General features: G+C 46.0%; 2 protein-coding genes across 4 annotated transcripts; both read left to right on the top strand.

Annotated features, from left to right (window-relative positions):
- The first annotated feature begins 3,308 nt into the window (after nt 1–3,308).
- Nucleotides 3,309–10,568, top strand: LOC125515986 (polyubiquitin). Of its 3 annotated transcripts, XM_048681467.2 has the most exons (4): nt 3,309–3,521; nt 4,610–5,291; nt 6,106–6,107; nt 9,913–10,568. In XM_048681467.2, the coding sequence occupies exons 2-4, from the start codon at nt 4,610–4,612 to the stop codon at nt 10,372–10,374; spliced, it is 1,146 nt and encodes a 381-aa protein (XP_048537424.1). In that variant the 5' UTR covers nt 3,309–3,521; the 3' UTR covers nt 10,375–10,568. The 3 variants fall into 3 exon arrangements, with proteins under 3 accessions (XP_048537424.1, XP_087383011.1, XP_048537423.1); XM_087526885.1 differs by lacking the exons at nt 3,309–3,521; nt 6,106–6,107 and having other exon boundaries at nt 4,610–5,113; nt 9,961–10,568; XM_048681466.1 differs by lacking the exons at nt 3,309–3,521; nt 4,610–5,291; nt 6,106–6,107 and adding an exon at nt 8,480–8,660.
- A 5,742-nt stretch (nt 10,569–16,310) lies between these two features.
- On the top strand, nt 16,311–18,731 carry LOC125513965 (peroxidase 3). Its single transcript, XM_048679201.2, has 4 exons — nt 16,311–16,691; nt 16,792–16,983; nt 17,069–17,231; nt 18,089–18,731. The coding sequence occupies exons 1-4, from the start codon at nt 16,428–16,430 to the stop codon at nt 18,508–18,510; spliced, it is 1,041 nt and encodes a 346-aa protein (XP_048535158.1). The 5' UTR covers nt 16,311–16,427; the 3' UTR covers nt 18,511–18,731.
- The last annotated feature ends 6,817 nt before the right edge of the window (nt 18,732–25,548 follow it).

The following is a 25,548-nucleotide window of genomic DNA, read 5'->3' as shown; positions in this document are numbered from 1 at the left end:
TGACGCCATGACGTCGTTATCCTTCTTGTAGGAGTCGTCTTGTGTGCTCGCGACGTCCCCGATTATGAATTTGTGGTTGTCGGTTGCTGCGTAGGCTAGGATTTCCTCTCAAGTTAGGGGTTTTGCTATGTTGTTTGCTTGTTCGGGCCGAGCACCCATTCTCTCTGCTTTGGGCACCTTGTTCACGCCATCTTGTGTTCATGACTTGTGTTGTACCCCGTATACTTATTTTATTTTCTTCTATCAATGAAATGACACACAAACTGTGCGTATTCGTGAAAAAATCAGCTTCACCCATGAAATTCTTTAAAAGAGTAACTGAACTGATAGCACCTATCTCAACACAACGAAGCGAATAGGAGGAAGATCCAATGGTGCAGGAGACTCGAAACAGGCCGCTGCGTGCCAACCTGCTGAAATTTGGGCCAGTCGACCGGCGCTTAGCACTGCGAGCAAAAATTCAAATCAAAATTCATAACAATGCTTGGGATGCTTAATTTATAAGGGAAGGATACCTTTTTTTCTATGGAAAGCCCCACACTTTATTGCATGGGGAATAAAATTGCATCGTTCAGAATGGATGCAATATGGATAAAAAAATTATAGTAGAGGATGCAAAATGGACCACCCCCCTCCCCTGGAGAATGTATGCATGCGTGCATACCTGCGTGCGCGTGCGTGTGTGTTCAAATGTATATTTTGTGAATTCTGCTTACACATGAGGCTGACACTGTCTACCGATCTTATCGAGAAGGCACCACCTTGGCAAAAATAAGTGCACAATTTCTTGACTCGGTACCATAATCATTATGCGCCTGTAATTGTTGAACGTGAGAATTATGAGTGGGTATATAGAATGCTTCAGCTTTTGTTTGATCCAATCCAAAGGTCTCAGCACCGAACTGAAATTATAAAACAGCAACAGGTCTCATTCACATTGGTTTAATCTCATGTATAAAGTATCAATTTTGGAATATTATTGTCGTGTTGGTCTATGCTGCCACCAAGTGGCAATCACTAGTCGCCAGCTGCCAATTTTGCACTAATTAGTTGAGTTGTCCAGAGCACCAGATGGTTGAGCATGAGTGCATCGGTTGGTTCAGCGTCCCAATCCAAGTAGATGTCCTGCTCTACAAGATATCTGTTCCTTAATAAATAGAAAGTTCAGTCAAACAATTCATGCATGCACTAGTCCTGCCAATTTTGTATTTTTTGTGAGATACAAAAATCTAATGAGGTTTGGAGAGATAGGAGTTAACAATCATAATATGATGTCTTGTGGTTTTGGAAAGAGCAAAATTCTAAAATGTGAAAGTGCAACTTTAGGAACTTACACCTGTCCGTGGCTATAAAAGATAGAGCAACAAGAAAAACAAAGGAGATTTTGCAACAGGAACATGCACCATTCCTCCAAGTAAGGATGCCAGTGAAGTAAACCCACAATTAAACCCGCTCCATGTGCAAGCTGCGGTTGAGTCTAGTCATTGAGTTGTTAGATGCTTGGGGTACATTTTAAACCAACTTCCTGCATTCTGTGGGATTGAGGGGACCTGCTCTTGCATCCCTACCACCGGCGGAGCTACACCCAAGCAAAACCGTGCTATGGCCTGCCCAGGTTTAGTGAAAATCTAGCATATGAGAGCAGATGGGGCATCGGAGTAAAATACTTGTACTTCCCTTTAATTTGGCCCGCCTATGTTCTTATGTGTAGCTCCGCCACTTATCCGTACCTCCATGCCTATAGCTCAAACAAATCCATATGACAAATATCGGATAAAAACAACCAAGAAATCACTAGTACTATTATTTTGTGCAGGTATGCCAACTTACATTGTTCGCTGCTTACAAGTGGTCCAATATAATCTATTAAGATACTAAGCTTCCTAGAATTTAAGCCTCTTGGTGCATCGAGACTTGTGGGGTCATTGGGGGTCCGCCTATAAGGTTGTGTGTCATTTGGTTGATGGGTTTTGTTTTTCTTTTCATTATTTTCCTCTGGTTTTCCTCTATTTTTAAATTTTCCCTTTTCACATTCTTATTCATGACCATTTATTGAAAAAATTGAACATCATTAAAATTGTAGAACATTTTTACAATTCGTTAATATTTTTGAAGTTTTATTTTTAAATCCATGAACTTTATTTGAAATTTTAGAATGTTTTACAAAATCCACCAATATTTCTAAATTCTTGGCCACTTTTAGAAATGGGTAAGTTTTTTAGTTTGCAATGTTTTTAGAAGTTAAAGATTTTTAAAATTTGTGAACATATTTGATTTAACAAACTATTTTCAAAAATAAACGGTAGCTAGTCTTTTATAAGATAGCAGTGGAGCAAAGAGCAAAAAATGCAAGCGAGCAAGTGAAACAGGGAGCCGAGCTGAGCAAGTGGGAGTTTCGCGGGCTGGACTATGTGAATGTTAGAACATTAATTCTACGGTTTCAGTGTGGAATTGGAGCCTTACTAAAGGGCTCACACAGTGACTAATGATTGACACCAAGGCTGAAATGTGAAAAGGGACACCATAACAACGAATTAAACAACTCCACTCTCCTGTCAAAACAAATGCCCCCTATAGCAACACCTCAACATGATATACGAATGATAAAAAACAAAATCAGAACATAAATAAAACCCAAGAAAACACCGGAAAGCCAAACGAACAACCGGCCGCAATAATTTGCTAAAAAAAATCCTTGAGCGAAGAACGGCACAACAAAGCGCGGGTTAGCCTCTAGTTTTAATTAATCGCAACTAATTGTCCATGGATGTGTGTAAAAATGATCAGTATAAGATATTTGAAGGGTGTCCATTGGTAAGTACGAATTCGCCTGCTCTAGAGTATGCCAATGTGTTCCTTCACAATAACAAAAAGTGTGTTCCTTTGCCGTCACAAACTCTGCAAAGGTATGAATCCGTCAAGTCAAAATTAGGTCACCGGAATTTTATTTCTATATCTATATAATAAGGAGTAGAGCACAATGACACGTTAATTAATATACTCTCCGATTCATATTAGTTGTCTTTGAAACGGATGTACACAGAGTGGGTAGCATTTTTTAGTAGAGTTCATTAGCATAGCAATTATCAATTTTTTTAGAAGATAACATAACAATTAGCACGTCAATCAAGAACTACTCAACTTACAATCATCACGCCTACACGGGCCATACGCGCCATGGACATGGACGAAACGATCCATCTGACGGCGTGAGTTTAATCCTCCAAAAAAAAAAAGATAACGGCGTGAGCGGGGCAAACGCGAGGTAGACGGCCGCCCTCTCTCGAACCCTCCGCGCCCGTCGGACCCTTCGCGGAGATCGCGTGGCGGAGACGCACGCACCAAACAGACGGGACCGTCACTTCCCCCACCCGGCCCGTCACCAGCCGGCATAAATACCCACCCCCTCCCCTCCTCCAATCCTCACCACCGCTCCCAGCAACGGAACCAACAAATCCCAAGCTAATCTCGTCTCCGATCGACTCGAGGCTCGTCGAATCCTCCTTCCCCACCGCCTCAAGGTACGGCGATTCCTTCCCCTCTTCTCCCTGTATCGTCTGGATCTACGTTTCCGTGGTGCTCTCGTTGGACGCGTGGTACTGTGGAATTTGGCTCCGATCTGTTGTTAGATCGGTGAAGATTTAGCGAATTCGTAGGGATTTCGCGTATGCTAATTCGTATTGAATGGGTAGATCAGGATGGATTCCTTGATGACGTGTGGTCTCGTATGTTTTGATAGATTCGCCCAAGTAGTACATAAAACTTGTATGCCATATAAAATTTTCTGTAGACGCGTGGACTGCGTGGTCTGTCGCTCGTGATCGTCCTAATAGGCCTAAGACTGTAGTTTGGTTTTGACCCGAAGATGGTTTTCATCCTGATAACATGCCCAACATATGGAAATTCGTGAGAAAATTGATAGTCTAGATGTGCATGAAGGCATGAACCTATTTGCTCGCTGGTATCTCTTTGAAGAAGAAAATATGTCTGTTGAGTCTCTGGCTTGATGTATAAGCTTATCTATTTGCGTTGTTAGATTGGTTAAGCTTTTGTGTTTATTTCCTAATTTTTACTGAAAGGGTTAGGTCTATCCGCTCTTCCAGGTGAATTCCTGATGCCATATGGTCTCATATGTTAATCTATGCATGTTTCATCTATTACAGTTCCGTTCAGGCTTGGTAAATCTTTTATCATCCAAATTAGTAGCTGTGTGATAATTTTTTCTCCACATGCGGATCCTGCCTGAGCTGTTGCTCTTTATCACATTGCTGTTGTACCAAGATCGTCCTAATAGGCCTAGGATTGTAGATTGTTTTTTTCCTGAAGCTCATGTAGATTAGTGTCAGATGTGCTTGATGTATTACCCTGAAGCTAGGTTTCTCTTAGATAATAAGCATGTTTTGGCAGCTATGTGGAATTGTTAGATCAATGTAATCTTTTGACTTTTGTGTTACATACATGGACCTATGGTCATTAATATCTTTAAATGAAAAAATATGCTGCTGCCATAGAAGCTTGTCCATGCATTAGTATTTGTTGTTCTATCATTGTGAGTTTGCCGATCTGCTTCTTTTATGCTTACCATCCTATCTGTTATTCTTCTTTGCAGATGCAGATCTTTGTGAAGACACTGACGGGCAAGACCATCACCCTTGAGGTGGAGTCGTCTGACACCATTGACAATGTCAAGGCCAAGATCCAGGACAAGGAGGGCATTCCCCCTGACCAACAGCGTCTCATCTTTGCTGGCAAGCAGCTGGAGGATGGCCGAACCCTCGCTGACTACAACATCCAGAAGGAGTCCACCCTCCACCTTGTCCTGCGTCTGCGTGGTGGCATGCAGATCTTCGTGAAGACCCTCACTGGCAAGACCATCACTCTGGAGGTGGAGAGCTCCGACACCATCGACAATGTCAAGGCCAAGATCCAGGATAAGGAGGGTATTCCCCCGGACCAGCAGCGTCTCATCTTCGCTGGCAAGCAGCTGGAGGATGGCCGTACCCTCGCTGACTACAACATCCAGAAGGAGTCCACCCTCCACCTTGTCCTGCGTCTGCGTGGTGGCATGCAGATCTTCGTGAAGACCCTCACTGGAAAGACTATCACCCTTGAGGTTGAGAGCTCTGACACCATCGACAATGTCAAGGCCAAGATCCAAGACAAGGAGGGCATTCCCCCGGACCAGCAGCGCCTGATCTTTGCTGGCAAGCAGCTGGAGGATGGTCGCACCCTCGCCGACTACAACATCCAGAAGGAGTCCACCCTCCACCTGGTGCTCCGCCTCCGTGGTGGTCAGTAATTGTCCTGGCGTTGTACCTGCTGGTTTATCCTTGGTCGTCCGGTTGGTGGTGCCCTGTCGATCATTTGAACTGTTTTCTCGTTTGTGTCAGTCCTATGTGTTGGTTTGAAAACTATCGAGTCCCCATGTTATGTTGGTTGAAACTGTTGCTGGCACAGCAGTATCCTTAAGTAATGAATAAGTGAACTTCAGATAAATCTGCTTGCGCTAATTTGCTGTTGGTTCTGTATCGTGCTTGAATTGTTTGCTTGCAGTTTTGATCTGGCAATGATCTTATTGCGGCCTTTCTGTTTATAGATTGTGCTTGAATTGCTTGCTTGATATATTGTGGCTTTCTGTGACTTTCTGGACTAAAGATGCTAATTTCCTAGGTTCTGAATGTTACTGTGAAACCGGTGGCTGCATTGTTCAGATTTGGATGATGCAATTTTATACTTCTATCTTGTTTCTTGAAATCCTTTGTGGGATCCCTGCTGCGTTATTGTGTGGTCGGTTTGTGTTAAAATTCTTGTTCCAGTTTTTTCTTTTTTTTGCGTGTGTAGTCTGCATGACGGCAGGTGAACACAAATATTTCTAAGTTAGATGCATTGTCGTTGATTAGCGGCGCTAACTCATTTTGCTGGGTGCCTCTCGTTCTTCCCCTAGCTCCTGCTCCACCGCTGTCGAAATATGTTGCCTTGGGGCCGTGGCGCACCAAGGATTTTTGCTGGAATCGGAGGCGATGGATGTTACGGTCGGTGGTTAAGGAATGCTACAACCCATGGTGAGGGAGGCTACAACCGGTGGGTGTTGGTTCTGGAGCGGAGGAGTTGAGGCGACCGCCGCTGGGTGCTGCAACTGGTGATGACAGGGTGATTTTTTTTAGCGGGGGAGGTTGTTGTGAGGGCAGCGAGGCCGGTGAACCGGGTGGTGTTGTCAACTTGGTTGGTTATGGTGGAAGTTGGCGGTGCTTGTGCCCGGAGCAATTTTTGAGGGAAAGAAGAAGGGCTCAATGTCAGGAGGAGGACGAAGCGAATAGGAGGAAGATTCGAAACGGGTCGTTGCGCGCCGCTTAGCACTGTCGTTCATAACATAGCTTGGGGATACTTGGATACTTTTTTTAATGGAAAGCCCTGCACTTTGTTGCATTGCATCGTTCAAAATGGATGCAATATGGATACACCTTGGCAAAACAAGTGCACAATTTCTTGACCCGGCACCATAATCATTATGCGCCTATACTTGTTTAACATGGGAATTATGAGTGGGCATATAGAATGCTTTGGCTTTTTTTGACCGAATCCAAGGTAGCGCCGAGCTGAAATTATAAAACAGCAACACGTCTCATTCACATCGGTTTAGTCTCACATATTTTTTTTTTAAAATCCGGCAACGGTCGGCGTTTCATTGATTAAGCAAAATATTATTGTTGCATTGGTCTATTATGCCAACAGATGGCAATCACTAGCCGCCAGTTGCTAATTTTGCACGATATAGTTAGTTGAGTACATTTGCAGCTTCCTGCCGCAATCAAAGTGATGTCGTGTGCATATATGTCCTGCTCTACAAAATACTCTTATCTGTTCCTTAATAAACAGAAAGTTCAATCAAACAATTCACACATGCCCTGGTCCTGCCAATTTTGTATTTCTTGTGAGAGATACGAAAAATATAGTAATATACTGAACTTTGGAGAGATAGGAGTAATACAATCGTAATATGATGTCCAGCGGTTTTCGGGAGAGCAAAAACCTAAAATGTAGAAGTGCAATTTTAGGAAGTACTCCCAACACTTGTCCCTTATCCGTGCCTATAAAAGAGAAAGCAACAAGAGAAAACAAAGGAGGTTTTGGCAACGGGGACATGCATCATTCCTCATTTTCTCCATGTAAGGATGCAAGTAAACCAACAAACTAACCTGTTAAATGTGCAAGTTGTGGTTGAGTCCTAACCATTGAGTTGTTTGATTGTTGCAGTACATTTTAACCTAACCTCCCGCATTTTGCGGGATTGAGCGGACCCGCTCTTGCATCCCTACCTCTATGCATATAGCTCAAACGAGTCCATATGACAAATACTCCCTCCATAAACTAATATAAGAGTGTTTAGAACACTAAAATAGTGATCTAAACACTCTTATATTAGTTTACAGAGGAAGTATCAGATAAGAACAACCAAGCAATCACTAGAACTCTCTCAGTTCACTATTATAAGATGTTTAGGATAATTTAATATAGACTATATACATACAAAGATGACTGAACAAACATTCTAAAACTTGTCTACATACATCGATTTAGAAAAAAAGTTCGAGTGTCCTATAATAATGAACGGAGGGAGTATTATTTTGTGCAGGTATGCCAAGTTGCCAGCTTGCATTATTCGTTACTTACATGTGGTCCTGTATAAACTCATTCATCCCAGCTAATCGTCCATGAATGTATGTAAAAAATGATCAGTATAATATATTTGGAAAGTACCCATTCGTTAAGTATGAATTCACCTGCTCTAGAGTATGCCAAGTGTTTTTTTTTTGTAAATAAAAAAATGTGTTCCTTTGCCGTCACAAACTATGCAAAAGTATGAACCCATCAAGTCAAAAGTAGCTCATTGCGAATCAACCTGTGGTTGAGATGGTTAGGTGGACAGTGGTATCCCCAACCCATCAGGGTTCAAATCCTGGTGCTCGCATTATTCCTGAATTTATTTCAGGATTTTCGGCGATGCGTTTTCAGTGGGAGGAGACGTTCCCGTCGACGACGAGGCGCCTACGGTGACTTCGTAAATCTCAAGATGATATGCCGGCTCAGTCTCTTGGAGGTGCTCATAGGGGTAGGGTGTGCGTGTGTGCGTTCATAGGGATGAGTGTATGCGCGTGTATATGAGCGCTTGTGTCTGTACTGATGCTAAAAAAAAGTCAAAAGTAGCTCACTGGAAATTTATTCTTTTCTATACTAGGAGTGGAACAAAATGACACGTTAATTAACATAGCATTTTTTAGTAGAGTTAATTAACATGGCATTTTTTTTGTAATACTCAACTTACGATCATCACACCTGCACAGACCAGCCCAGCGGGCCATACTTACCAGCGACACGGACGAAACGTCCATCTAACGGCGTGATCGGGTGGCTAACGGCCATCAACCCCGCCCGGGGTAGACGGTCGTCCTCTCTCGAATCCTCCGCGCCCGTCGGATCGTCACGGCCCGGGACTTTTCCCCCACCCGGCCCGTCACCAGCCGCCATAAATACCCGCCCCCTTCCTCGCCTCAGGATTGGAAACTCGCCACCGCTCCCAGGAACGGAACCAACAAATCCCCACCAATCTCGTCTCCAATCGACCCGAGGCTCGTCGAATCCTCCTTCCCCACCGCCTCAAGGTACCGCGCTTGCTCCCCCTCTCCCTGTATCGTCTGGATCTACGTTTCTATGGTGCTCCGTGATAGCTGGACGTCTAGTGCTGTCGAATTTGGCTCCGATCTGTGGTTAGATCGGTGAAGATTTAGCGAATTCGTATGGATTTCGCGTGTGCTAATTTTTTATCAGGATGAATTCCTTGATGACTTGTGGTCTCGTATGTTAATCTATGCATGTTTATGTTCTAGTGCGTCTTCCTGCTTGATAGATTCCCCCAAGTAGCTTGTGTGCCATATAAAATTCTCTCCAGACGCGTGTACTGCCTGATCTGCAGGCCTAAGATTGTGGATTGGTTTTGACCTGAAGATAGGTTTCGTTCTGATAGCACGCCCACCAGCTATATGGAAATCCGTGAGAAAATTGTTAGTCTGGATGTGCGTGAACCTGTTTGCTCGCTGCTATATCTCTGATGAAGAAAATATGTCTATTGAGTCTCTGGCTTATCTATTTGCGTTGTTAGATTGGTTATAAGCTTTAGCGAATTTGTACGGATTTTGTGTTTATTTTGTAATTTACCGAAAAAGGCTTTCGCCCCGCTTTATATTATAAAGCAACTGCCCAAGCCAAACATCCAACAAGGTTCAAACATACAAACACACGAAGGTCTAGCACAGACAGGTAGTCAAAGGGTTAATGCTGAGGGCACAGCTCAACAAGCCCTGAAAAAATTGACAGAAGGGTTAGGTCTATCTGTCTTCCGGGTCAATTCCTGATGCCATATGGTCTCATATGTTAGTCTATGCATGTTTTATCTATTATTACAGTTCCGTTCTGGCTTGGTAAATTTTTTATGATCCTAAATAGTTGCTGCGCGATAAATTTTTCTCCACACACAGATACTGCCTGATCTGTCGCTCTTTATCAGATTGCTGTTGTACCAAGATTGTCCTAGTAGGCCCAGGATTGCAGATTGTTATTTTTCCTGAAGCTTCTGGAATCTTTGAGATAGCGAATACATGTAGATTAGTGTCAGATGTGCTTGATTTATTACCCTGAAGCTAGGTTTCTCTTAGATAATAAGCATGTCTGGCAGCTATGTTAAATCATTAGATCAATGAAATCTGTAAACATTTGTAGAAGCTTGTCCATGCATTTGTGTTTGTTCTTCCATCATTGTGAGCTTGTCCATGCATTAGTATTTGTTGTTCCATCATTGTGAGTTTGCCTGGTCTGCTTCTTTATTCTTACCATCCTATCTGCGATTATTCTTTGCAGATGCAGATCTTTGTGAAGACACTGACGGGCAAGACCATCACCCTTGAGGTGGAGTCGTCTGACACCATCGACAATGTCAAGGCCAAGATCCAGGACAAGGAGGGCATTCCTCCAGACCAGCAGCGTCTCATCTTCGCTGGGAAGCAGCTGGAGGATGGCCGTACCCTCGCTGACTACAACATCCAGAAGGAGTCCACCCTCCACCTTGTCCTGCGTCTGCGTGGTGGCATGCAGATCTTCGTGAAGACCCTCACTGGAAAGACTATCACCCTTGAGGTTGAGAGCTCTGACACCATCGACAATGTCAAGGCCAAGATCCAAGACAAGGAGGGCATTCCCCCGGACCAGCAGCGCCTGATCTTTGCTGGCAAGCAGCTGGAGGATGGTCGCACCCTCGCCGACTACAACATCCAGAAGGAGTCCACCCTTCACCTGGTGCTCCGCCTCCGTGGTGGTCAGTAATTGCCCTATCGCTCGACCTGCTGCTGCTGCTGTACCCTGTGTCGTCCTGTGGGTGCGCCTTTGTTCAAGTGCTGTCTCGTTTGTGTGAAGTCGTACTGTGTCTGGTTTAATGGACCATCGAGTCCTGTGGTTTGGTGCAAACAGTTGCAGGTACATCTGCACCGTTAAGTATGAATAAGTCAACTTTGAAGTAATGTGCCTGTGCTCATTTGTCTTTGCAGTTTCTGGGCTGTAGGTCCTAGTTTTTGGATTTTGAATGAATATTGATGCGAACTCGTTAGGTGAAATGCTAGATTTGGATGCTGCTGCGGCTCTGGATTTGTGTATCTTGCAATGAAAGTACTCTGTTTTGAAGCAACAGTATATTTCATTTTGTTAAGACATGTGAGTTTTTTTACTGTACAATCGCAGACGCACTCACACCTATAAATCCACGCATGCAGTGGCGAATCTAGAAAAAAATAGAGGGCGGGCTGGGCTGCTTGGGTCATGTAAATATGTGTTGGATTGGGCCTGCAAGTAGCTAGGCTGGGCCTTAAAATTAGTAGTAGAAACAAATTTTACAGTGCTGGAGGGGGGCTTGAGCCTGTTAAAGCCCCCCAGTAGAATCGCCCCTGCACGCACGCACACCCCAACATATGAGCACCTTTGAGCCGACAAAATATCTTAAGATTGACATCGTTGAAAAAACTGAAAATAAACTCAGAAAAAAATCTGAAAATAAACTCAGAAAAATGCAAACATCGATGAATCCAGGTGAGCTGTATCTGAGCTATGCTCAGCTTGCAGATGCATGCTAGTGAGATTCTAACTCATTTCCTGGCTGCGTACTGTACTTCGACAATGCACTTGTATAAGATATAACTGTATAAGATATAGCTGATGAGTATGGGAAGTTAAAAAATTCTGAAACTTTTCTGAAATAAACTTAACCTTCGCATGAACAGTTTGGCCAAGAAAAATATTCCATGATATTGTTCATGGAAGAAAACAAAAACAACACTATATATAGAAGTTTCTATTCACATTTTTTAGGGACGTGCTACGCGTCCGCCGGCTAATCTTTTTAATAGATCAGCCGGGTCGCGAGTTGTCAGATGCCGCATCAAGCGGCCGGGTGCGCCCCACCATTGCAACATAGGTTTTCTTGCAGAAATATTTCTGCAACATATGTCTTGTTGCGGAATTATTTCTGCAACATAGGTCTTGTTGCAGAATTTTTTTGCAACAGTTGTTTTGTTGCATTTTTTGCAACTGAGTTTAATGTTTTCTGCAATCAAGGTCTTGTTGCAGAAAATTTTTATAAGAGAAGTTTTGTTACAAAACGTAGATTCGTCGTAGACCATTGCAACACTACACATGTTTCAGAAACATAGCTCTTGTTGCAAAAGCGCGTTTGAGTGCGGGGTCTCACTTGAACACTTGTAACACAGGGGAGGTGGCGGATGCGCCGCTGCGATCCACCGGGTGATGGTAAGAGTTTCCCCATTTTTTATCCTTAGTTTTTGTTTTTTGCCTGAAGTCGACGGGATTTATTTTTTTTGCGAAAATTCCATACGAGTACAATAGAAGGTCAATTGTTTTTTAGAAAAAAAATCAGATTCTTTTCTCACGTCAGATGCATATACATCTAGGAATGAAACGGTATTTCCCATGAGTGTGGGGCTAGTAACCAATATCCTTCGGATGGACAATATAAATACGAAATTCTTCATCCATTTCTCCTCCGAGCAAGTCATCCAAGATGTTCGTTTTGCTTGCTAGAGAGGCTTATAACTTTACTCCCTCCGTCCGTGAATAAGTGTACATCTAGCTTTTGTGCTAAGTCAAAGTTTTAAAATTTTGATCAACTTTATAGAAAAGAGTAGTAGCATATATGACATCAAATTGGTACATTATGAAACTACATTTCAAAACGAATCCAGTGATACTAATTTAGTGTCATAAATGCTGTTACTTTTCTTTATAAAGTTGGTCAAAGTTTTAAAACTTTGACTTAGGACAAAATCTAGATGTACACTTATTCAGGACGGAGGGAGTAAAACAGAACTTGCAAGAGGGACATCTTTGCTTTTGATGAGCTCACTCTTCATCCCCTTTTTCCCCACCCAAGTGAAGCTTGTTCAGCAATCCAGCTCAAAATGTAGGTGACAGTAATTGATATTAGGGAAACACTTCGTTTCAACCGATCGGGCAGGCAACGTGAAAGTGGGTGGACATACAATGAAACCTTTACGTGATTGCTCCCGTCATCGTGCTCTCATTCAACAGGGGGATGCCCGTGCTCCCTGTCTAAGAACTTTGCTGTAGAGGCAGGCGGCGTTGCAACAAAGGTCGCCATCGACACTGGTGCGAGGCCTGATGGTGGTGCTCTGCAAGGTCGTCTACATCGTGGGCGCCGTTGCTGGCCATGCAAGACCGTGTCCCTATTGACAAGCACAGGGTCCATGTTGCCGAGGGTGACCGTAACATGGTCCATGTTGCAATAAGTGACCACGTCATGCAAGCTCTGAAGGTGAGCGCAACATGGTCCATACTGCAATGGATGACCGCAACATGGTCTACGTGTGTAATATTTGCTACGGCCGATCCAACTGACTGGCTAACGGCCCGTAACAACTCGTGTTGCCGCAGCTGACGCGGGCGAAAATCAGGCGACCGTCGCACGCGTCATCCAACGGCTACCGAGACGGCCGATCCAACCCATGCATCACCTGGCTGACGCATCCTAACGTTAACACTATGATTTCCGCAACATGCCGAACAGCAACACGGCCTCGTTGATGCGCTTCAACCACGAGGTAGGTCTAGGTGGTCGGTGAAAGCGCCTAGAGAGCCCAAGAACCATAAAAGTAAAAGTCTGAACGAAGCCTTTGCGAGGGAGGAAGCTTCAGCCCCGGGCGTGAGCTTTGGGGCGAGGGCAGGAAAGCATATGTTCTTTCCTTGCATTTTCTTCCATCCGCCGTTGGCCCCATCCACGCTCGCATCCGGCATCCCCCTCGACGTGGACGCCGGGATTGGCATGATGCGTCAATCATCGCCGTGGAAAGCATCAGCGGAGACATGGAAAGGAAGCAGAAGGGAGCGAAAGAAATGGGGAGGGCACGCGGATCCGGAGGACATGGAGATCTCTCCCGCACACGCTTCTTGCAGGCCGGCGCACGGCGATCTACGGTGGTACGGTGGTGGCCTGGTGGCTGGTGCCCATGGTGCGCGCCCGGGCCGCATCGCGTCTCGCTTCTCTCCTTTTCCTCACATGATTGGTCGCCCGTGGGAATCTCGTACTGGCGTACGTGACGGACGCATGCTGCATGGCTGGGGTCTAGAAACGGACGGGGCTTGCCTGCTCCGCCCCGGTATTCCCATCCGTGCGCCGCGCACTTCCTTCCGCATCGAACGGTTCCCCTTTTTTCTCTCCGTGGCCCTTTCCTTCGAAGAGAAAATCACAAACAACTATGTATAATTTCCTTCCATAATACTCACACATCGTTAAAACTGGAGCTCTATCACAGTGGCTATGTCCATGTCGGCCTCGTCGACGTCGGCGATACTCCCGGCCTAGTGCCAAGAGGACATGGGACCTTCTTAATGTCGGCGTCAAGCCCAAGGCCATGAGAACTGCCTCTTCCCTCCGACGCGGCGAGCTCGTCGTGCTGCCGCCGCCGGCTAGCCGTCTTTGAGGAGATCACAGGCGTGTAGCTAGTGGACAAGGTCAAGGAGAACATCCCATCCATGCACAACTTGCTCGAGTACGCTCGTCTGCTTGTCCGTCAGCGCTGGAGCCGCGGCGACCACCGACGACAGCCTCATTGCCGCTGCAGCCGCTTTCCCATTGATGCTGCTTCCGGCTTGCCGCCAAACAACATCGGCAACCAAGCTAGATGAGTACGATGGCGAGTAGTGCTTGAGACTAGGAGCCGCTGCTACCACACCGTGGAATCCATCGGGTATATAATCAGATGTGATGAGATATGTGCGTACGGGTATGGGAAGGACACAGAATACATGGTTGTTTGTGAATTATTTCTTCGAAGGAAAGAGCCACGGGGAGAAAAAAACGAAAACCGTTCGATGCGGAAGGACGTGCGCGGAGCACGGATGGGAGTACGGGGGCAGAGCAGGCAAGCCCCATCCTCTAGAAACTGCCTCGGATCGCACGCGGCGCCTTCGGTGCGCCACCACTGTGCGCCCGCATGCATGCTTCCCCTTGATCACGGGCAGGGAATCAAAACCGAGCAAGGCACAGGCCAGGTAATTCTCTTCTGCTTAATTAATTGATGAGACAAATCTTTTACCTCCGTTTCAGAAAAAAAACCGAGCAAGGCACAGGCCAGGTAAGGGAGCGTATGGCTCGCGAACCACCATCTTGATCTTCGACATACCTTCCTCAAGATTTCTTCTTCTTTCCGCAAAATGTTCTACCCGTTAAGATTGATACAGATGCCAAAAACAAAACAAAAAGCATAAAAAAAAAACTTGATTTCAAGGTCGTTCCAACTCTATATCAGGGGGTCTAGAGAGATCAAAGCACACATCACCACCGGCAAAATCAGTTGGGCTAGAGTACAACCAAACGACAGGTCATCAACTGCTTCCTTATGACCAAGGAAGGTCAACACCTGTTTTCAAGCATAGCCACAAAAATATCTTGGTCTTCAAAGGGGTCCTTAATTTACACGATCACAATTGATCAATCATATTTTTAGTGAATTAAGGCAAAGTTTTTGACCAACAGTCACTCGATTATTATGTGAAGGGTGTGGCTAGGTCTCAGTCAAGTGACATATATATAAGAAAGAAAAAGAAAAAAACATGTACGGATCTCAATGCATGATCTACGGAATATAGCATCGACTGAGACATAACGAAGTCTCAGTAGCAAAGCTGTCATGTGAAAGATAGAAATTCAGAATTGCATGCAATATGCGTCCATGTTTAAATAATGAAGCTAATGTTGCATCAATCTTCGATAAACATGAACCAAGTTCTCGTAGAAAGGTTGTTAATGAAAGAATTGTCGTAACGAAAACAGAATACATATAACATTTTGGTATGGAGGGAGTAGCTTTCGCTGTGTTTAGGATGGCTGGCCGCTCTAGGCGTGCGGCGATTGCAGGAGTTGATGCTTAGCTTCAGTGTGTGTGATCTTGAATAATTTGAGCATATTAAATTAAATTTTCTAATCTAAATACATTATACGAGAATCGTGATTTGGATGGTTAGTAGACATTGCTCCGAGGTTTGTTCCAACCCCCTGCTATGGAGGCAAGTTCGAATTTCCTTGTATTCCAAGGTTAGGATAAACCATACAGTAATGATAATGTGGCGTAAACCAATCTATAGTCGGACGGCTAGGAGGATAGTGGTATCACCAGCCTATCAAGGTTCAAGTCTTAGATTTTCATTGATGCTCGCATTTTTCTTGATTTATTTCAAACTTTTCGGTGATGTTTGTTCAGTCGGAGGAGACGAGGCGCCTGTGATAGCTTCTCTATGCCGGCTAAGTCTCTCGAAGATGCTTATAGAGGTAGGGTGAGCGTGATGCTTATAGAAGTGGGGTGAGCGTGCGTGCGTTTATAGGGTGAATGTAGTATGCTCGTGTATGTGAGCGATTTCGATTGTACCATGTTAAAATAATAATAATAATGATAACGAGGCGCATCCAAATCCAAATTATTAAGCTGTGCAAGTTGTGCAACATGCGTCGTGTGAGCCAATGTGCGAGTTGTGGTTTTCTCGAAAAGAAATTATAAGAGATAAAAAGAGGTTGGCATCTCATTGGCTCGAGTGCATGTGTAGCAATGCACAGTGCCGCCACGCTTGGCCTCACGCCGCTGGTTTCACTCCCAAGTAAGCCAGGGGCCTACACAACGATACCCGCAGATGTACTGCTGCCTCCACTGCCATGCGTATATAACGCAGCCCAAGTCGAGCGTCGACCGGCATACCGACCCTGCTCTACTCTACTGCACCTCTGTTGCTACATACCACTTCAGAGAGTCGACCAGAGTACCAGCGAACAGAGTGAGCGGCGATCACCAGGCAGACGCGCCATGGCCGCCGCCGTGCCGTTGCCGGTGATGCTCCTCGTCGGTGCCATGGCCGTGGCCGTTATGCTCGTCGGTGCCGGCGCAGGCGCGGCCGGCGTGCGCGGCGGGCGGCGGCAGCAGCCGCAGCAGCTGAGGATGGGGTTCTACGCCAAGAGCTGCCCGGCGGCGGAGCGGATCGTGGGCGACTACGTCCGGCTGCACGTCCGGCGCGTGCCCACCGTCGCGCCCGCGCTGCTCCGGACGCACTACCACGACTGCTTCGTCAGGGTACGCACGCACGTGCATACGACCATTCCATACGTGCGGGTTACTCAACGCAAATGCTGCACGCAAATTTACTTACCGCCGCGTCGGTGCATGCATGCAGGGCTGCGACGGCTCCATCCTGCTCAACTCCACCGCCGCCGGCGCGGCGGAGAAGGACGCGCCGCCGAACCTGACGCTGCGGGGGTTCGACCTCATCGACCGCGTCAAGGGCCTCGTCGAGGAGGCCTGCCCCGGCGTCGTCTCCTGCGCCGACGTCCTCGCGCTCGCCGCCCGGGACGCCGTCGCCGCCATTGTACGCCGCGCTTAGCCCAGCTCACGTACGCCATCTGGTCATCTGTCCGTAGCCGCCACTGACGTGTACATGGTCTCCGGTGCAGGGCGGGCCGTCGTGGCGCGTGCCGACGGGGAGGAGGGACGGCACGGTGTCGACCATGCAGGAGGCGGTCCGCGAGCTGCCGTCGCCGTCCATGACCTTCCCTCAGCTCGTCGCCCTCTTCGCCGGCAAGGGCCTCGACGTGCGCGACCTCGTCTGGCTGTCAGGTCCGTCCCCAGCATACACACACTACACCAGCTTAACAATCACATGCCACTTACACTAACCAACCAGCTCTGCATGCATGTAGTACGTAGTCTGATCGCACGGATTACTAAACTAAACATCTGCTAAAAAGATTGAACAGAGGCAAACACCCCAAATTATCCGAGAAGCGGTAGCCACCGACACGACGAAAGGCTGTCAGTTATCGCCCATTCTTTGTGTGCCGATCGGGCATCGCAAAGCAGCACGAAGAATCGTTGCTTTATCTGTCGGCCTCAAGCCAGATGGGCTGATATTCCTTCACCAACAACCGTAGTTTCTGAGCACCAGCTGCCACACCGAATCAGTCACTTTCCAGACTTCAGTAAAATGTAAACCCATCGTTTTGCTTCCTCTAGTTTTGGAAGCCATTGGAGTCACTGATGCTTGCTTTATGAACGGCATCCATTTCTGACGATGGCAAGCTCATGCTTATGCTTACATGTCTACTTCACCTGTGTTGTCAATCAAGTCCAAACCGATAATAGCCTTTGCTTTATATCCCGTCTCCTATTCCATACTTTAGCATTTTGCCCCAACCATCGAGCTAGACTTTTTTTCCGAACCATGTAGGAAACTGCATGTGTCGAACTAGACTTTACCAATTACCAATGATGTGCTGAGAATCCAACAGAAACCATCTCTTTTTCCCACACTAACTTTACCAAAAAAAAAGTTCTTCAAAAATAATGTTGCAATATAAGCCCACTGAAGTTCAGTTTAGCGAGTACATGAAAAGGAAAAATTACAGAGAAACAAACACTGAATTCTTGCATGGTTGAACGTATCTCTGAATCGGGCCTGGGGTGCAACCGTGCAGGTGCGCACACCATCGGCATCGCCCACTGCTCGTCCTTCGCGGACCGCCTCTACAGCTACCCCACCGCCGGCAACGGCACCGGGACCGTCCCGCCCCTCGACGCCGCCTACGCCGCCAACCTGCGGCAGCGCAAGTGCAGGATGGGCGGCCGCGACGCTGCGGTGGAGATGGACCCCGGCAGCTTCCTGACGTTCGACCTCGGCTACTACCACACTGTGCTCAAGCACAGGGCCCTGTTCCGGTCCGACGCCGCGCTGGTCACCGACCCCGCGGCGCGGGCCGACATCGCCGGCGTCGTGTCAAGCCCGCCGGAGGTGTTCTTCCAGGTGTTCGCGCGGTCCATGGCGAGGCTGGGCGCCGTGCAGGTCAAGACCGGCTCTCAGGGGGAGATCAGGAAGCATTGCGCCGTCGTCAACAGCTAGATCGAACGGAGATGGGCATCAAGGACTATTTTTTCTGGAAACTGTTGGTGGATGCTGTCATTTTGCTCTTATTCTTTGGTGATGTGTAACCAGTGCTATTTGGATCATATTTTTGTTGAGAATGGTGGTAGAATAACTGAGTCTGCAGGTTAACTGTAAACACAGAAGATATAACATGTGTATGCACTACTTATATAAGATTGAAGCTGTATTTATAGGTACTACTACTAGCAAACTCGGAAAATATATAGGACGCATCTAGGGAGCGGCCGTTGACTCCCTAGCGGTCCCGAGCGGCCTCCTAAATATAGTAAGTTTTTGTCCCCACCCAATCCGAAGAAGGAAAGAAAGGGAAAGGACAACCCCACCGCACAAAAAACATCAGTCCCCAGCGCCCCACTCCAGTTCTGAACCCACGTGATTCCGCCTCCCTCCCTTTCTCTTCCTTCTTCCTGATTTCACCAGTCATCTCCTACTGCTTCGCTCACCATTTTCTTCTCCTCAAAAGAAGCAACCAGGAACACGCCATGGGAGCCTTCTCTATCTCATGAGCTTTCAGGGAAGATCTGTCAAGGTGAAGACCAAGAAGATATTAGCTATGCAGTTTTTGAGGTGGAAAAGAGAAGGAAAGAAGTGGGACATACCAGGCTGCTGTAGGTCTTCAACTTGAAAAAAGGAGGAAGCAAGGTGACATGTTCCTCTTCTTCTTCTCCACCTTGAATTCAACTTCTCCAATTCATCTTCATGTTGACTACAACCGCTCCACAAATGGTTCACCCAAACTTGTGCAAACACATTGTGTGTTCCTGGGGTTGTATGTGTGTTTTTGCACAAGTTCCTGAGGTTGCATATTGTGCAACTTTGGTAATCCAGCCAACTTTTGTTTCATATTGCACGCGCACGCGCATGCCCGCCCGCCCGCACACACACACGAAACAAATGAACATCCTGCTTAAAAATAAAAAAATGTAACATATATAGGCCATATGTTCTGGCTTGTTGCACCTAGTCTACTAGATATATCTAATCCCCCCGTTCCAAATTACTCGTCGTGGTTTTAGTTCAAATTTGAACTAAAACCACGACGAGTAATTTGGAACGGAGGGAGTATAATGTAGTCATGTTTTAGTTCAGAAGGCAAACAATGGCTAAAAAACTGAAAAGGACAAAGTAGCAGATTGCTTCTTAGTGATCACTTCTTCTGTGCAAAATTTGTTTGTTAAAAACTCATCCATCCAGCTCCCGGTTGGCAGACAAAAACAAAACAAAAAGAAGACGTGTTACTAGTTGTAAGATTGTTGATGCATGAAAAAACAAAAAAATTCATGAGAAGACATGGGACCGCATGTTGTATGTCATCTTGGCCAAAATTGGAAGAACCCCCTATGTGAAACTACTGAAAAATAGAAAAAAATGTATGTGGCGGCAAACCTGACAACATATTGGAACTAGATAGATTTGTGGTGTGCAACTTATGGTTTCCTTATGTGCAACTTAAAAAAGAATTGTGCAACTAACAAAAATAGTTTGGATGTTTGACTTGAATAAAAGTACTTTCAGATTTGTGTCTATATTGTGTCAGCTGGAATAGGACATGTGTAAAAAGCTTGAAAACCGAAGCAAAAATGTAATATAACAGCAAAAAAACACATCATATGTGTTATTTGTGCACTTGTGGGTGCATCTGTGCAACTGATTAGACCCACGTGTTGCCAAAATTTGAATTGTTTATTTCAAACTCATGCTGATTTGTTTGTTTGTTCCCTCTTCCACTACCTTTGAGAGAAAAAGATACAAGCCTCTGTGCAACTACCATGGGTAATGTGTTGTTGTGCCGGACTGGTATGCCTAGTTGTGCAACTACCAAAACAAACATGTGCAAGTAAAAAGATGGAGATGTATTCAAAAACAAAAGAAGGCGAGAAAAAAGGTCTACTCATTTGCAGCTTGACAAACACACCATACCCCTTCAAGTTCATCTTAACAACTATGGCGATTAGATTGCTATCCCATGCCATTGGTTGGATGGGGAAAATTACTTACACACACCTCTAATTGAAATAATTAAGACAAGAAACTTGTTAGGTATGTCTAATTGAAATAGTGAATTTTAAAAGATGACAAACTATCAGGTTCATGTGCAGCTATGCCTTATATGGATGCCAACTACTATAAGGTTCATGTGCAAGTACGAACTATAGGGGTGCCAACTTGAATCAGTTTCGCGTATGAAAGAAACTTACATGATATATGTAGCCAACTACTATGAGGTTAGTGTGCAACTACAATTGCTAGAGATGCCAACAAAAAATGTGAATGAAGAAAACAAGATAATTAAACTGCGAACTAAGTATGGCCGTATCGTGCAACTTCCTCATACTCATATCCATGTAGGGATGCTACAATGGCCAACTAGTACTACAAAAATGACCATATTGGATAAACTGCAGGAATTGAAATATCATGCCATGCATCTCTCTTACAATGCCCTGCTATTTCAAGCATTAGTTATGCAAGCCTACCACTGATACAAAATCATGTATAGAAAAATCGAAAGAGAAATCAAAATATTGGCAATGGCTTGTGTGAATTACCCATAAGCAGCCTCTGCTATGCAAATTCTACATAATTTAACCAGATCACTAGAGGAATTTAGTTACAACCACAAAAAACAAGAACCAAATCATGTAGCAATACAACAAAAATGCAAAAATCATCATCGGTGGCAGGCGTATCATATAACCGGCAAAATTTCATTGATTATTCAGTTAACAATGAGAGCAAACCAACTAAGCATCCGTGTGGTATGCAACTACAAAAACATTGTGTGCAATTTGAGGGCAATGCAAGCCAACTGAGCATACATGCATGTGCAAAAAATACACTCCGGACTGAACATGCTTTGTGAAGTGTAGCCGACTACCTAGAGGTTCATGTGCAACTAAAGAACCTGACTAGCCAACTATGTACTGCTCTGCGTGCAACTTCACCAAACCTGTCTAAAAACAACTAAAATTGGACACCTAAAGCAAAACGACTAGCCTATATGCAATGTAGTCAATTCCGTGAGGACTAGCACTTCGTTTGAGTCCCGTGCAATTGTAGAAATGAAGCATCGCGCACCCCTGTGATCCATTCCGGCAGCAACCCCGAGCAACCGTTGTTGCCATACGCGGTTCCTCACAGTTGTCACCACGCGTGGCAGCAACTCTGCATCCTCCCGCCGCCCCTCTGCATCCTATCACAGCGCGTGACAACAACTTTGCATCCTCATGGCGCGCCAATTGAGTATATGTGTGTACAACTAGTCTTGCCAATTAAATATCAATATGTGTGCAACTAGACTACATTGCAGGCCAAATGAGCATATGTGTGTGTGTGCAACAAGTCCTGCCAACTAAACATTAATGTATGTGCAACTACACTACATTGCAGGCCAACTGAGCATATGTGTGCAACTAGTCCTGCCAACTAAACATCAATGTCTGTGTAACTAGACTACATTGCAGGCCAACTAAGCATATGTGCGTGCAACTAGTCCTACCAACTAAACATCAATGCGTGTGCAACTAGACTACATTGCAGACCAGCTGAGTATATGTGTGTGCAGAAACACCCAGAGTGCATGAACATGCTTTTATGCAATGCAGTCAACTTCTCTACCGTTCCTGTGCAACTACATAATCTAACTAGCCAACTAAGTAATACTCTCCGTGCAGCTACCCAGATCTGTCAAAGAAAAACATAGGCTGCATCACCACCTAGAATCTCATCCGGTAGTCCCGACGCAACACACGCTAGGACCAAAGCAAGAAATTCATCCCTATGCCCCATCTACCCATCACATCCACGACGACTGGAACCTCGTCGGAAACCGCAGCTGCGGATGCAAAACGCCAAGACGTGAAACCACAAAACCCAGACCACCACCGCTGAATCATGTCCTTTCCATCCATCTTTGATTTCCCTTGCTACAGCAAATCAATTCTTTGAGAAAAAAATACAACTCTGAACTTTCAAATAGAGTATGGCATATGCTTCTAAACTCATCTTTTGAGACAACATTCAGGATAATTGATGCAGGATACTGCTATGTCCCAATTCGACAATTCCTAAACAAACTGATAATCATAATTGTCTATCTATTATTGCCTGCGAAAATTGCCCCAGTGATTCAAACACAGTGTCCATAATTACCTCTCAATCCTTTCTACAATTCCCAGTACATGCCGAACCGCCGAACTAATTTGATGGGGAAAAAATTTCTCGTGTACCAATCCCCCTTGCTCTCCCCACGTCTTCTCCACACCTCCACACCGAATCATCTCCCGAACAATGGAAGCAACACACATGGCTGCCTCGATACTCAAGTGAAGGAGAGAACCACGTGAACAAGTAGTTTGAAAGGGGCCAAACCTTGCGACTTGCAGTCTTGAATGCTGCCGATACTGAACCAGTTAGCTCCCGCACCACGTGAAGTCGCCTCACACGTCGCGGTCGCACGAGCTATTCCTTGCTGAACCGCTTAGCCCCTCTCGCCGCACCGGCGCCTCCTGCTACGCGAGGGTCCCGTGAGCTGTCAATGTCAAGCGACTCTCCCTCGCCGGCGCCCTTCTTTTTGACTATACACAGTAGGGTAAAAACCCAACTGCACTCGTCGGCGCCGATTTTTTGTCCAAAAGGATCCCCTGACCAACAGAATTACCAAAAAGGACCACTCATCAAAAACATTGGCAAAAAGGACCCCCTAACTAGTGGCGGCAGGCGCGGCAGGCGACACGTGGCACCTGCCGCCACGCCTAGAGGTGGCCGGACCTGCCGCCACGCTAGGAGGCGGCCGCCCGGGTAAAACGTTTCTCGTACAGTGCCCCGAGCTAGGACGGAACGGGCGAGGCTAGGTGGGCCCTGCCGCCACTGGGTGAGGCGGCCTCTGTTGCCCATGTCGCGCCCAGGCCGACAGGTACAGTTGCACGTGCGATGAGACTACGGGCCATGCCGCCACCGCAGTAGGCAGCCACACTGTTTTGTGCTGCGTGTGGCCCGACAGCCTGTCCTATTGCAAACTGGGATGATTCCCACGCGCGCGACGACGACGAATTTCACGGGCGAATGAGGTAAAAAAGATGTGGCTGTTGCAGACTGGGCTGATTCCCACGCGCGGAGGAAGACGAATTTCATGGGCGGGAATATAATGAGTGACAACGCTGATGCCCTGCTGCTGCCCGGGAATCACTCCGGCTTTTGCTTCTTTTGCCTCAGCGGATGCGACGGCACTGCGGGAATTAATCACATGCCGCGGGAACCTGTAGGCGGCACCTCTATTGCTGCTGCACGCGCGACAACGTCCCTGTTGCAGACTGCGATGATTGATTCTCACATGACGATTCCCACGCATGCGGCCCGACAGCCTGTGCTGTGGCAAACAACTAGGATTCCCACGCGACGACGCTCATTTCCACGGGCGGGAATCCATGCTCGTGAGGCCAAGGCAGCAGAAGAAGCTGGCGATGGAAAAGGAAAATATCCACGCTGGACTCAGTAGATTCCTGTGGTAGTATATTAAATTTCGCAATCGTTTGTATCTTAATTTCTGCAATTTAATGTAGCTTTATTTCAGTAGTTAAATGTAGCTTCATTTCAGTAGTACGATGTATCTTATTTTCAGTTGTATCGTGTCGTAATGAAAAACAAATATAGTTTTAGAACATAATTATCGAACATCGTGCAACAACTACAAAATGAAATTAAGATAGAACATAATGCCCTACAATAAGAAAGTACAAACTAATAAGGCAAGTACATCTGAATTAAATGGTAGAACTGGAATACAGCTAAAAAACTATATGAAGGCATCATCGTCATCCTCCATCGATGCAGAACTCTTGCCCTTCGAGGATGCAGAACTCTTACCCTTGGACGATGCAGAACTCTTGCCCTTTGAGGATGCAGTACTCTTGCCCTTGGACGATGTAGAACTCTTGCTCTTTGATGATACAGAACCCGGAAGCGGCGGCATGAAGATATCATCTTCGTCCTCGCTCTCCTTAGTCCATAAAAATGGATGCTTTTCTGCAGTCCTTCTGAAATTTTCACTCTTCGGCTCCACTACCTTCTTCCACCTTGCATGCAACCTAAGAAGTTCTTTACGTACCTCCTCATAGGTCCTTCGGGCCACCCAGACCTACGTAATTCGTGAGCCAACTCATTCATTATGGTGTCACTACCGGTGAGTTCGTCCCATGGAACTATCCTATTGTCCATCCTGAAATCGGTAGCTAGCCTTAGAAGAGTCCTGCTCATCCCAGGATGAAAACTACGATCGAAAGGATAATGGGACATCTCAACTACACTACACTCAAATGCTTATCCACCTTCGTCTGAAGGGGGTTTTATAGGTAGAGAGGAGAAAATGGCGGGAAAGAATGACTGCGGTATGGCAGGAAAGGGTTGGCGGGAACATATGGCGGGAATGGGTGGCGGGAAGGGGTTGGCGGCAAACGGGTGGCGGGAACATATGGAGGGAAAGCGTTGGCGGGAAAACATTGAGGGGAAAGGGTTGCGCAAAAATATATTTTTTTAATGTCTAAGATGGGCAATGGTTGCACAATATTCATTAGCCAAAGTTAAAAAAATCATTTCGGCCGAACATAAGCCGAAGAGTGAAGCGGGATAGTATGGAGGGAGATATAGGTGGGAAAAATTGTTCCTGACTGGTGCATTTTTTATTTCATCATACATAGATGTTTAAATCGGAAAGTCTGATACTAACATATGTAGATACAATGGGTCGCGCACGTGGATAGATGAATCACCCTAGTTTACGACAACCACCTGGTCTTTCCTTACGATCGGAAAGCGACAAGCGATTAGGTGGCCGAGTTACACGAAGACCGCGGCCGTACTCCAATTCGGCTTCATGTGTCTGCGACTCCTGCGTAGGTGGTGGAGTCGGGAGCCCTTGTTGTGAACCTGAAGCATAATTGTAGGCATATGGTTGTGACTCCGCGGGGATAAAAGATCGATCAATAACGTCCCCTC

The sequence above is a fragment of the Triticum urartu genome, chromosome 6A (genome assembly GCF_056163025.1).
Source record: "Triticum urartu cultivar PI428250 chromosome 6A, HENAU_Tu73, whole genome shotgun sequence".
Lineage (NCBI taxonomy): Eukaryota > Viridiplantae > Streptophyta > Magnoliopsida > Poales > Poaceae > Triticum > Triticum urartu.
Note: the sequence above shows the minus strand (reverse complement) of the source record. Positions and strands in the feature narration are given on the sequence as shown.

Coding starts and splice junctions, on each gene's coding strand:
- LOC125515986 (XM_048681467.2), top strand. CDS start 4,610: ATGCAGATCTTTGTGAAGACACTGACGGGCAAGACCATCACCCTTGAG.
- LOC125513965 (XM_048679201.2), top strand. CDS start 16,428: ATGGCCGCCGCCGTGCCGTTGCCGGTGATGCTCCTCGTCGGTGCCATG. Junction 16,984..17,068: donor GGGACGCCGTCGCCGCCATT/GTACGCCGCGCT, acceptor TCTCCGGTGCAG/GGCGGGCCGTCGTGGCGCGT. Junction 17,232..18,088: donor CGACCTCGTCTGGCTGTCAG/GTCCGTCCCCAG, acceptor GCAACCGTGCAG/GTGCGCACACCATCGGCATC.